The sequence below is a fragment of the Doryrhamphus excisus genome, linkage group LG14 (assembly GCF_037039965.1).
Source record: "Doryrhamphus excisus strain RoL-2023G ecotype Guam linkage group LG14, RoL_Dexc_Guam_v1.1, whole genome shotgun sequence".
NCBI lineage: Eukaryota > Metazoa > Chordata > Actinopteri > Syngnathiformes > Syngnathidae > Doryrhamphus > Doryrhamphus excisus.
In genome coordinates this window covers 10246706-10260113 of record NC_136370.1, presented here as the reverse complement: position 1 = coordinate 10260113, position 13408 = coordinate 10246706, and the positions used below count along the sequence as shown (strand labels likewise).

At 39.6% G+C, this 13408-nt stretch overlaps 1 protein-coding gene across 5 annotated transcripts in view; it reads left to right on the top strand.

The window, feature by feature from the left end:
• The window catches only part of alk (ALK receptor tyrosine kinase), a 266664-nt gene that overhangs the window by 239440 nt on the left and 13816 nt on the right, over nucleotides 1-13408 (top strand). For all 5 annotated transcript variants that reach the window (XM_058091041.2, XM_058091039.2, XM_058091042.2 and 2 more), the window contains 8 exons: nucleotides 1750-1905; nucleotides 2870-2983; nucleotides 5298-5484; nucleotides 7014-7104; nucleotides 7343-7407; nucleotides 7491-7620; nucleotides 8443-8540; nucleotides 10818-10910. In XM_058091041.2, coding sequence (XP_057947024.2) covers nucleotides 1750-1905; nucleotides 2870-2983; nucleotides 5298-5484; nucleotides 7014-7104; nucleotides 7343-7407; nucleotides 7491-7620; nucleotides 8443-8540; nucleotides 10818-10910 — 934 coding nt within the window. The remainder of the gene's footprint in view (nucleotides 1-1749; nucleotides 1906-2869; nucleotides 2984-5297; nucleotides 5485-7013; nucleotides 7105-7342; nucleotides 7408-7490; nucleotides 7621-8442; nucleotides 8541-10817; nucleotides 10911-13408) is intronic.

The following is a 13408-nucleotide window of genomic DNA, read 5'->3' as shown; positions in this document are numbered from 1 at the left end:
CATGGTCACGTTTTTCCTCTTTACCATCATTGACACCTTTTTGTAGTGTCATTTGGATTATTATCACAAAAAGCTAATGAAAAGCAACATCTACAAAAAAGTAGGGATGCTCCACGATCACAAGAAAATAACTTGGTGACCCCGAATATAGCTTGTAGTACATTTGAGCGTTTACACTGCATGCATTGCATCCGTATTGGAATTGGAACCGATTTCACTCACGGATTATCAGGATCAGTATCGGCAGCATACAAGCCTGATCGGAACATCCCAACAAAAAAAAAGCTTATTTCCCCTCAGATTTGAGGTATAATTCAAATTGGGTCAACCAGGCTTGAGGCACCACCGTAAAGTACAACTGTGACACAAGTGCTGGACTAATTTTTGCCATAAAGTGTCTCAGGCTTGGTGGTCAAGACATTTTCAAGTCTCTATGGAAACAAAGCATCTATTATTTCCCAATTTGATAAATATGCATCTGTATTTGTACTCATTATACTTAATAACAAATTGTTGAGGGGAAATAGCTTCTCCAGATGAATGTGATTGTGTTGCAATCCAAAAGAGTACACGCTTCCACAAACAGCCCATAATGAATTCATATTGGAGCAATTTGTCTCCACTTTCTGTTGCTGACATCTAAAAGGACCTAAATAGGGTAGTGTTTGCTCTTCATTGCAGCGTTTAGTAGCTTTGGGTTGCTTTGCAGGGCTCACTGTGTGTATAGATATGGTCCTTGCCAAAAGCTACATCATATTACCTCACTGATTCACTCATAGGCCGTCATTACTGGGAATATTCATCTGCAAGAGCTCGGCTTGACTCGCACTAAATTTACAATTCATTGCTGTTCATGCAACACACTGAGGCAAAGTAAATATTAATCACAATGGAGTACATGTGGTATGTTGTTGATGGAATAGAATTAGTGGCAGAGGCTCAGTATGGAGCACAGGTTGTCCAGAAACCTGAAGGTTCGTGGTTTAATCCTCACTTCCTCCACTCAGTTTTGTTGTGTCCCTGTTGTGTCGAGTGGCGGTGTATGAATGTGAATGAATGTTTGGTGGTGGTTGGAGGTGCAATTTGGCAGCCATGTTTCCATCGGTCTACCCCAGGGCAGCTACAGCTACAGATGTAGATTACATCAGTGTGTGACTGAGGAGTCAATAAATAATGGGTTCACCTCACCATGAAGCGCTTTGGGTACCTTGATAAGCGCTTTATTAAATCTAATCCATTATTATATCCACATGCAAAATTAAAAATATTATTAATGTGTATAGCGTTTCAGACAATGCAATTACATTTTTACTAACAATGCTTCCTTGTTGTTGTTTCATTAAATAACAGCTTTTAAAAGTCATTTTTAACATGTTCACCAATAGTGAAGGACATTGTATGTGCATTTGTATCGGCTCAAATTATAGGAAAAAATATAACATAACATAAAAATAATGTATGCATAATGTATGCATGCATGCAATGTATGCATGCATGGGGAGAACATGCAATCTCCACACAAATATGTCCACCAGAGACTGATTTTATGGTGTACAACATGATTTTTTTTGTTCCATAATCCTCAGAATCTTTGAAGAAGTTTAAAATAACTGAGAGGGGCCTTGCTTATACACTCAGCATAGAGATGCCTTTGCCATCAAGAGATCATGACAGTGGCAATGACATTCAATAGTATGATCCATTTATCACTATATGAAATAAAGACTGTCGATATATCCGATATTTCAGGAATGGAGAGCGATGGAGAGGTGATCATCAGTCCAGTACGAAACTGCAGTCACTGTGAGAGCCGTGAATGCCACGAGATAAAGGGCGACATTGTTTGCTACTGTGACGATGACCTTATTCTGGCACCCGATGGCGTGTCCTGCATCAACTCTACAGGTGCGATGATATACCTTTACATTGCATTGTCTCACTTTTCCCCACTCGGGTATAATCGTAATTGATTGAGTTAAACGTAATTGTACCTTTAATGGACTGTGACTCAGTGAATAAAAAATGAATTAATCTGCAATAGTAATTATGCCTTGGAGGCACTGTACTTTAGTGAATCTTTATCTCAGTGAATGCCTTTATTATCTGTTAAAAATTACAAACCCGTACTGGGAATTATTAGACAGTACCTAATGGTATTAGGGCTGTGGCTCCACATGTTGAGTTCAGTTCCACAATAATTATCTCTGTGCTACCATTTGTTAAAAAATCTCTTGTCATGTCAAGCATTTAGGATAAAAGATTTCCTCATGATGCCAAAGTGGATTTAGAATATGCTTCATAAGTTTGAGTTTATGCAAGTGTAAGACCATGTCAGCCTTCACTATAACCGAGTTAAACTCTAACAAAAGGCTGTATTCAGCCCTCTGTGAAGCAAGAATTACCTCTCCAATTACAATTTGCTATCTCAGATGAATACTGAATATTTGAATGTGGATCACAAATGAATCGGTACGGGGGAGTTGTAACTATCATTACAATCAAAATAATAGCGTCATTGCCATCTCAATAATATCTTAATGACCTAGACTTTCTCCTTGCCCTGAGGATTTGCAAATATATTGTCTGTCAGGACAAGCAGCCAGTAATTGTATGAGCCTCGGTCAGAAAAGGTCACCGTCTGAATATGGTCCCTCTCGGCGTACAGATTTGTACCTCAGCGTGAACAAGAGCGATGAGATCTTCCATCATCACAACAAGGAATTGATATGCCGCACATCTTCTCTAGCTCTGTTGTGTCATCTCTTTCACATCATTAATTAAGTTGGGGATCAGAGCAGCAAAAGGAATGTTAATATACACCTCTTGCAAGGTAATGACTGAAATTCTCTTGTCTTCCCTTGTCATGCAGAGGTGTCCCTCCTGCCTTCACAGCCATCTCTCTCCCACCTGGCCCTGGGTCTTTCTGTCGGAACCTCGGCCCTTATCGCAGCGCTCCTGCTGGCCGTGTCTGGAGTCATGATAAGTAAGTGTTGGCACCAATGGATATAAGATCCCTTACTTATAGTTTGGATTAGTTAATAAGTGAAAAAAAGATGATTGAGAGATGCACATTGCAAGATAACAACAAATGCTAATCTAAATTTGCACAAAATATATAAATGTAGTCTGGTAACGAAGAGTATGGTCTATATTTCAATTATGTTTCCTTGCTAACTTGCATCCATGTCTATGCTTTCCTGTAGATTATCATTTTTTCCCATTCCTTTTCCCCATGTTTTTTCCAACTATACATTTTATAACTTCTACTTTCTCCTTTGAAGCTAATGCTATATATCACACAGACAACAAAAGCATTACATGATTCATTATTCAAATTAAAAAAAATTGGTCTGCGTCGCAATATAAATCAGCCTCTGATTCTTTTTCCTGGTCACGTTGGTATTAATTCTACCAGTGTCTTTCCCCTGCCAATGAATTATTTAGGGCACAAGTCTTGATGAGTTAGGAAAAGATCAAATTTATTTATAAGCCCAAGAGTTAGTCGGCTCCTGACACACTGGGAACGGCAAAACGATATTGGTCAAAGGTATACCCTAGTGGACAGCTACACAGTACATACGGCATGTAGGTAATAGTCAGCCTTTGTCGGCAGGTTTTCTTAACGATTGATGATGTCAAATCAGTTAGAGAAATCAATCACTCCCTGATTGTGTTGGCAACTTGAGAAAAGAGGTACAGGAGATTTAACGGACATTGTTGATGCTCTAATAGAGGTTGACAGGGTATCATCTTTTATGGGTGTCAGCATAAAATAATGTGCCACAAGATGACTTCAAGTGGTCTTCAGGTTACGCCATTCTGTTATACGCCGATTCCGGGGATATGTATACGCTACCGTGAATAAATTTTTAATGTTGGTTTGTTAACATGAGATACGCTCGAGAACCAGTTACGGTGGAAGAATACACTATGTACGAATAACATGCCGCTACAGTACACTACTCTCAATACACACCATCATAAAGACTCTAACATCTACCTGCATGTTGTAACGGTGACAAAAAGGTGCTTGGTCAACAATCTTGTTATTGCAAAAACAAAACGGGCAACTGTTGGCCAAAACAACATCAGCAAACTCAACTGTCCTCTCTGCACGAAGCCATCCTCCTCCCAAACACACATCTGACTTTACGAAAGTGACAGTAATAACTAAGCATATTAAGATGGAAAGGCTGCTCACCCTTTGGCTTATATTTTACATTACTGTTTCAAGGACCACATATAACAGATGCACTCACTGGCCGCATTGGGTATAATTTGCTAGAATCAGAACAAGAGTTATATAAATGTTCTTCCTGTGACATATGAAATGCATAAATTGCATCACTCTTAGTGTAGACTAATGTAGACTTGAGAAGGCTACCATCCTACCGACCTTCCTACTTAAAAAGTAGCAAGTGTATGCATACATTGCACTGCAATTCAGTTGTTAATGACTGTAAAGAACCAAGTATTCAAGTTTGAAGGTTCAAAATTACGTGGCTACATGTATTTTCTGTCTCTGTATTCACTGTAGATACTTTTCTACCGCCCACATGCACAAAGTTCTGCAGCATTCGGCCCAGTCCCTCTTGAATGGCACTTAACATATTGTTTTCAGAACACCGAGGCCTTGAAGCCAGTGCGCACATCCGATTGCCCAACAGCTTTTGAACCATTAAAGCCAGACATGCAGTAATCAAGTCATCATCTCCTCCACATGCGCCCCCACGTTCTCTCTCCCACTTGGAGAGCAACACGCGTACACACGTTTAGACTCCCACCTGTGCTCGGTGAGAAAGCAGGGGGGTGAGGACTACCTCTGTGTGCCAATGAATTGTGTTAATGATGGATGGCAGCCTAGCTGGAGGCTGACAACTCTCCCGCAGTAGACAACGTTTGCTAAATAGCTCTTCGAGACACACAAATATGAATGCACACACCAACGGTTCTCACTTGGACTAATGTGCCTGTAAGCACAGGTCGCAGGCTTTGTGTCACCATCCATTGAACTGTTTTACATAAATCTGCATACATTGCTTTGATGTGTCTGTCACTGTATTTAGTGTCAAGTCATATTTACATTATGAATATGTTGAAAAGATCAGTGTCTCTTTAAGAGTCTATATTTCACTGACACGAGTTATGCAGACAAAAGGTCTTTTGAGAGGAATACGATTTGCACTTGTGTATTTTGCCTCCAAGCATTAAGCGTCAACGAGACGATGGATGTCAAAGTTTGGTGTGTAATAGAATTTGGTTATTTGAGAAAGTATAAATGATGTTCTTCTCATCAGTGTACAGGCGCAAACACACCGAGCTACAGTCTATACAGTTGGAGCTACAGAGTCCAGACTGCAAGCTCAGTAAACTGCGGGCCTCCACCATCATGACTGACTATAATCCAAACTACTGCTTTGCTGGAAAGACGGCCTCAGTCAATGACCTGAAGGAAGTACCAAGGCGCAACATCTCCCTTACTAGGTAAATGAAACGTAGGTAAATGACCTAGTTAAACTAGGTAAATGAATCGGATTCATGTTGGTAACAGTCACATATGGTCAAACTAAAACTAAGTTAAACTAAATCCCAGGACCTGAATGTAACTAGGTGTAAACACGGATGATGAGCAGATCAGAAATGGAGACTCTATCATTCATTCATTCATTCATTTTCTACCGCTTTTTCCTCACGGGGGGTGCTGGAGCCTATCCCAGCTGTCTTTGGGCGAGAGGCGGGGTACACCCTGGACTGGTCGCCAGCCAATCACAGGGCACATATAGACAAACAACCAAGACTCTATCATATGTTACTTAAAATATTACAGTGGCAGTTGTTATAGTAACAGCATTTAAAGGTTTTTCTGATGTAAAAAAAAATTACACTTGACAAAAATATGAAGCAAAAGTGTTTAATATTCGTCCTGTAAGGCCAATGTCTTTCACATATTTGTTCACAATTCTATAATTCAATTCTATGGAAAAAGCGGTAGAAAATGAATGAATGAATTCTATAATTCAATATCTGACTGTTATAAGCAGCACTCATAATTCAGATTAACTGTATTGGGAGTGGCCGTCGGGGGGTCCGAAAACCAGTCACTGTCTGTTGTGACCAGCATTTGTCTCAAATACCGTATACACCAAACTAGAGCATTCCAAACATTCACTCACTCAGTGAGTAACAAGTTTGCTTTGTATGCTGGTCATGCAAGAACTGGGATGTTTTCAGCTTCCTGGAATTGTCTACAGATCATTGCAACTTGGGGTCATGCACAACAATGGGCCTCAGGATCTCATCATGGTATGTCTGTGCTTCCAAAATGCCATCAATAAAATGCTCCTGTGGATGGAGTGGCCCCATGGTCATGGTGGAATTATGGTATGGACATTTGTATGTTTTGGACTTCAACCAAAGGTGTATCTTAGTGATATCATTTTGAATGATACTGTGATGAGATCCTGAGGAACAGTGTTATGCCATTCGTCCACAAGCATCCCCTCATGTTGCAGTATGATAATGTAATGGCCTGCGGGTGTCACAACATGAGACGATGAATGAGATTGGGTCTATGAGAACAAGACAGTACAAGATTTTAACTTTAGTTTTTTAAGAAAAGTACAATGAAAAGATATAGAACATATATAATATACTGCAATGTATGAATATAATTTCTGCTACTTTACATTCTTTTGTGTATCCTACTGCCCTTCTTCAACCCACAGAGAAAAAAGAAACTGTATGACCGACACAATGACTCACTACGTTTAGGATAATGACCAGATTTTAAACATTGTAAACATTCTAGTTATATTTAGTACTTTGAAAGACTCTTCAATCACATCTTATTTCAAATCCACCGTGCTGGCTTTTAAAGGCATATTTTTTAAAAACTCTCACATTGTCCAAATACTTTCTGATCTACTTCTATATATTACTGTGTAGTTAAGAATAATGTCTGAAACAAGATATGTGGTTGTCAAGGGAAATACCTGATGCACATGTGTCTCCAGGGGTCTCGGTCATGGTGCTTTTGGTGAAGTGTATGAAGGTCTGGCAGTCGGGATACCAGGAGAACAAAGTCCACTTCATGTGGCAGTAAAGGTGATGTCTCTCCACTTTAAGCCTAGAGCTGTTTCCTAAAGGTTAGAGTTTGAAGTTGAAGTATGTGTTGAATGACGTAAAAAGGGAAATGGCTTCTTTGACCCTCTCTGATGTTGGCTATTTCAATCACTCTTTTGCAATGAGAGGTTTTGGGGAAAAAATAAATACATTTGTCATATGCACATTACACTCTAATTCAGTGAACTTAAATTATTTTTTTTCCCGTAAACAAAAATAGACACTTCCTGAGGTTTGCTCTGAACAAGATGAGTTGGACTTCCTTATGGAAGCTCTAATCATCAGGTAAGAACCATTTATTTATTGTGCCAAATATTTCCATATGTAAGGCCAAAATAATCAGTGGTTCCTTCTTTTTATTCCTGCAGTAAGTTCAGCCACCAGAACATTGTACGCTGTGTAGGAGTCAGTCTGCATGCAATGCCCAGGTTTATACTGCTGGAGCTGATGACCGGAGGAGACCTGAAAACCTTCCTGAGGGAGATGAGACCTCGACTGGTGAGACATTTCATTTATGAGCCCGTCTTGTTTCACGCAGCTGATATTTATACTGCATGGACAAAGGTATTGGGGCAAATGGTGGTTAATCATACAGGAATGGAGTAAAGCAGTGTGTCTGTGGAACTATCCAGAAGTACATACAGTGTTTGAGTCACCAAACTCATACTCATACAATTTTACAAAATACAGCACTTTTGGGGGGTTACGCTTCGGCACTACTTGTGAATGGCAAATATTTGCAAGTAATTGAGTAATGTCAGATGATGGATGAACAGATGGAATTGGTTCTCAGTTTCGTTTTTGAAATTAATAGCAACTTTGGTGCATAGTGCGCCAAAAATGTGCGAAATGCCAACGCTTGACCAAAACACATTACCAATGAAGCATCAACATGTAGAAATGTATGCTGATATTTTAATTGTATTCATGTTTTTATGATTTGTTCCCCACTTTGAGATCTGTGTTCTGTGTAAAATTGTAGACTTTTTTTTTTTTTAATCAAAAATCCACAAATTTGCGGTCCGACTGTGAATTCTGAATTGCAGATGTGACAGGATCCATTGTATTGGTAAATGGTAAACTAAAAAAAGAAATTGAATCGAAATTTAAGGCACTGATTTGATTAATTAACTGATCAGGTGGGCTATACTCTACATATTGTGACTGGTACACATATCAAACAAATAAGGTTTCTAAGCCAGACACTTCATGAGCCAAATGACATCAAATATCCTAACATGCTTGTTTTATTTACAGTCACAATGTGTCTCCACAAATTCACACACAAATTCCCATAAATGTCTTCTGACTCTTTCTCAGGATCAACCTTCTAATCTGTCCATGGTTGACCTTCTCAATGTAGCGAGAGACATCGCCAAAGGCTGCCAGTATCTGGAGGAGAACCAGTTTATCCACAGGTACCTAATCAAGTTTTGCAAATGCACAGTTGTCATAGAGACATGCAGTGCTGTAGTTAGGGATGAATTATTTGTGTAACATATGTGGCAGATGACAGCAATTCAAGTATGAATGTATTGTCGATATGCAATAGAAATGGAGGGAAAATACATACAGATTGCATAAACAAAGAAATTATTGTGACTACATCTGTTCAAGTGAAACATCAGGACACATTTTGTCTCTTGATAGGACAAGTAGGGAGTTTACCATCAGAACAGCCAGGTTGTTGCCTCTTTTTATGGCTTATAGAGAAGGCACATTCACTTTATCCCTTTTATATCCTTGAGCAGTCAGTTTGAAAAACAATAGAATGTTACCTGGTGTTTTTAAAAGCTTCTTTCGATGCACAAACTCCAAAATCACCTTTATGGACACAATAGAGGAAGGTCAGGTGGCTCAATATGGGAAAAGGTCAAATTCCCTCCCACAATCACATCAAGGCAATTGAAGTGCATCTTCCTTTCAGGTCAGGTATTAGCCATTGACAAACGAGGCCTATTAAACCAACATGGAGCAATAAAGCTCCATCAATCCACCTAATGGTCGAGTCTTCTACATAACCTTCTGACCTTCTACACTTTTATAAGTTTTTCTGCAAGTATTGAAATGGTCCGTCACACTGTCCTTGTGGCTAATTACAACATTTATGAAGGTGTGTTTACTTGAAGTGAATGACAAATGAATAAGGTGAGAATAAGCATCTATACAAACTGTTAATGTAAACCTGAATCCCATTAATCCTTACAATAGGCTTGATGAACACAATATCAATTGTAATCACATAAGTGAAGTACTGTGCCGAAGGCATTAAGGTGCCATTCACTGCTGCCCACGCAACACTTTAATTGCAATAGCAAAGTTCTCAAAACACTGCTGGGAAACATACCTTTGAGCCTAGTTGACTTTACTATGAGTAAAGTCTACAATATGCGGCCTATTAATATTGTTTTAATAAGTGGCTGTTCTGACATCACTGCTGCATGCACAACAGCACCGTGTCCTTCCCTGAAGGCCCCTGATTGCAGTCAGTGACAATTCCTGCTGCATTCCAAGGCTTGTCCTTGCTTACAAGCAGAACCAAATCATCAGCATGACTTCTTCCAAGCCATTAAACAAGGATTCGGGCGCTTGGATTTGTCGTTTGTGTGTATGTGACCGTTTCCCCACACAGTGTTTGTAATCAGGAAATGAAAGAACTGTTCCAGTTTTTAAATACCTGCGATGCTGCTTAATAAACACATTGTATTCCTTCTCCATGTTGAATAGGATACTTTTGTGTTATGCCCCAACAAAGATATTCATGTGTTGTTTGTAAATACATAATCATTCAAATACTTTGCTGCAAATTACATCCACGCTGACTAAAAGCAGCCCCTGAGACATATTATAAAAAGTACGCAGATGCCCTAGACATGTTGATTTTAGTTCATACTAAATTATTCAATGCAAAGCTTGTTATCGTTACAAACTCCTCTGGCACAATGAATTGGGGCAACACTTTAGTCCATGTCGTAAAAGAGCCCCTGAGTTAAAATCAGTCTGAACTATTACTATATCCCCATTGTGTCATTTCACATCTACTTTAATCAGAGGACGGCTGTCTGCAGTATGCCCATGCAGGCTGATGTGGGTCATCTCGCAACTAATCATGTGTTTTGTACGTATCTCTGCAGCAATCGCATGATCCAACTGTAGCACAGTGTCACATGCTCTTGTTTTCATGCTCAATTTTGGCAATTTACTGGCGCTTGTGCCCACTTGTCTGGCCTGATGAAGAGATGTCTGCTCACAACATGGCTTCTGAAGAAAGTTGCACATACCAGGATGTATTAAAGTACAGTGTGAGCTTTTCCTTACCCCCCACGCGCAGGAATATAAAAGACTGTGTGCAATAAAGTATTCTTTCACAAAACAAACCCCGATGCAGTGCAAATAACACTTTCATGTATTTTCTCATCTAAGCCACGTTCCCTGCATATGCAGAAACATTTCAATGTTTGTTCTGAGTGCAAGTGTATGGAGTCATAAAAAGCACCGCAGGAAGCTATGCCTTTCACCAGCAATGCCGATGGCAACTTGCTCACGACACTAAACGTCTGATCCAGAACAGGAGCATCTTTTTGTGTTTCCCGACTTTTAAGAGATCAAAACGTATGAACTACTTTAATAAACTTCCTGAAAAGCTGTGGAATTACTTATGGTAACAACCGTGTGTGCTTTTTCTCACCATTCAGGGACATTGCCGCTCGTAATTGCCTGCTAACGTGCAAAGGACAAGGTCGTGTGGCCAAGATTGGAGATTTTGGGATGGCTCGGGATATATACAGGTAAGATTTATTGCAGATTAATATTCAGCAAATAAACGTACAGTAACATATAGTTTTATTAAATAAATTCCAGACTCTTGAGTGCATCTAAATGGGGCTGTACGCAAATACGCACTGTAAACCTTGTAATCCTACCTACACTCTGTGTTCTCAGCATCACTTGTTAGCTTCGATGCATGAGACATGAGATGTTTTTTTCAACAGCTGCAACAGTAAAAGCAACCCAAGGAGAAGCTGTAGTAATTCTATACTTGATTAAATTGACTTAAGATTTTTCAGATCAAAACACAATCGCTGCATAAGACTGCAAAGCATGTAATATTAGCATCCTAATCACTACTTCCTGAATCTGCACTCGAAGCATCATGGGAACTGTACATCTTTTAGCCATAAATTAGCATCATTATTGTTTAAGTGTGTGAAAAAAGTAGCAATATACAGTCTGGAATTCATGGTAATTGCTATATTTAAAATGCTATAGTGAGCATAAAAGTATACATAGGGGAGCCTTGGTTAGCGTACCTCCCTGGTTAGCATGATTTTTTTGTTGTTGTTGAAAATCTGCAGCAAAATTTTACCTCAGTTTCCGTACATTTTCCAGTTAGCGTACAACACGGCATGCACCTGGTCATATTAATACACTGTGAGTCCAACTGTTGTAAAATTGTAAGAATATGCAGTGCTATAATTGCATACATTCCACACAATTGGAGCGGAAATGAATGACTTATGCATAATTCTGGTGATATTTGCTACTTAATTGTACATAATAGAGTCATGTCTTCATTGCGAAAAGTTAAGTTACAAGATGTTACTTGCACAATATCACCTGCAATCACGTGTTGAAGGTGGCAGAGTCTTCGGCCTGAGGATTTTAGGTAGATGCTCACCATTGTCTATGCATGTGTAGCAGACTTGTAATGGCACCAGGTTTGAAGAACACAACAAGTCAGGATCTGCATATATATTTCTGTGTAACAATGTCAATGAAGGTAATATTAGCAGGCACACAAAGCAGAATCCCTTGACCGCAGCTGCTCAACACCTCATGTTTGCCTCATTTCCGTAATACTAACTATTCATCTAGCACCAAAATTAGGCACTGATATCTACTTCATTTTCCATTTATGTTGAGTTCCGACACGCATCCATATTTCTGTATGATCATTGTTACAGTTATACCTGACCGTGTCAAAGTTCAGTAGTATTATCATTATTTTGAATCTTCATCTTGTAATATGTTTGATCGTATAAAATGATGGATTTAATGTTTTGACCTGGGAGTGTAGATTTTGGAACTCATTAAACTATTGCACTGGCCCTGAGGCTTATTAAGCTCTGTAGATGTTAAAGCGAAACTCAGAGGGTGCTTCTAACTCCCGTTAATCTCAGCCAATCTGCAGAGCAACCGGCATCTCATTATTCTTAGCTGGGATATTTTAATACAGCCTGCACGGTTCCACATGAGGCCATGTGTGCCCAATTCAGCAGGGAAATCTTCTGAGGCTTTCATCTGGTGAAAGACTGGAGCAGGGGAAATGTGTCACAACATGCAGCTATATCATCACAGCATTCAGTGCAAAGCCTTAGACCAGGACAGGGAGGGGTCTGAAGTCACATCCGGTTAAGGTTGTTGCAGAACTCCCCCCAGGGTGCCACATTAGGCGGACTTGATTTAATTGCTGATGTCAGTTTTCCAGGTGCCTCACTAAGATTTTGGTTTTATATTGCAGCCCACAGCGCTTGAGCTCAGACTGGTCTTATCTCGTTTTTTATGTGCAGAGGAGAGGGCGGGTAACTCACACTCAAGCGCGCCTTTGCTGTCTGCAACTTCTATTTGTTTCATGATGTGGCCCCTATTTGTGTGACAGGGGACATGCAAGTCCTTTTAAGGGCGTCACGGCGAGGGAGGGGTTGGAGCTTAATGTCAGCTTTTTATATTCTGAGAGGAGAGCCACAGGCGCACTCCTACGTGCTAGTCTTCTTCCCTTACACGCACGTAAGCATGGTGGTAATGTAAAAAAAAAAAACAGAACAGATTGTAGTCTTGCCATTTGTGAAGGCATATTCAGTATGCTTTCAGTATTCACAATGGATGCACATGGCCTCTCGCCCCAAGGCGACAAGTAATATGACAATAAGACAAGTAAGATGGGAAATAAATGGATGGATAATAATAGTAATAATAATAATATCCCAGTATGCTGGGGAAGTTGTTTTTAATTGGCTATATAAAGGTTGGACATTTTAAAAATGAATAGAATTTACAATGGTTGCAGCTGTATGTCTAAAGTGGAATGAGTGGACCCTTCTACTTGCATTCTTGGTGAGGGAACCAATAGACTTTACACGGTTGCAGTATAAACAGGACAAAAATAAACATGACTTGCATTACAATGGGGAATGAAAGAGTAAAAAGGTAATGCAATAAAAGTAGGAAAATAAAAAATAACACATATTGCACACAGAGCACACACATTGGACACCAGAAAAAAAAA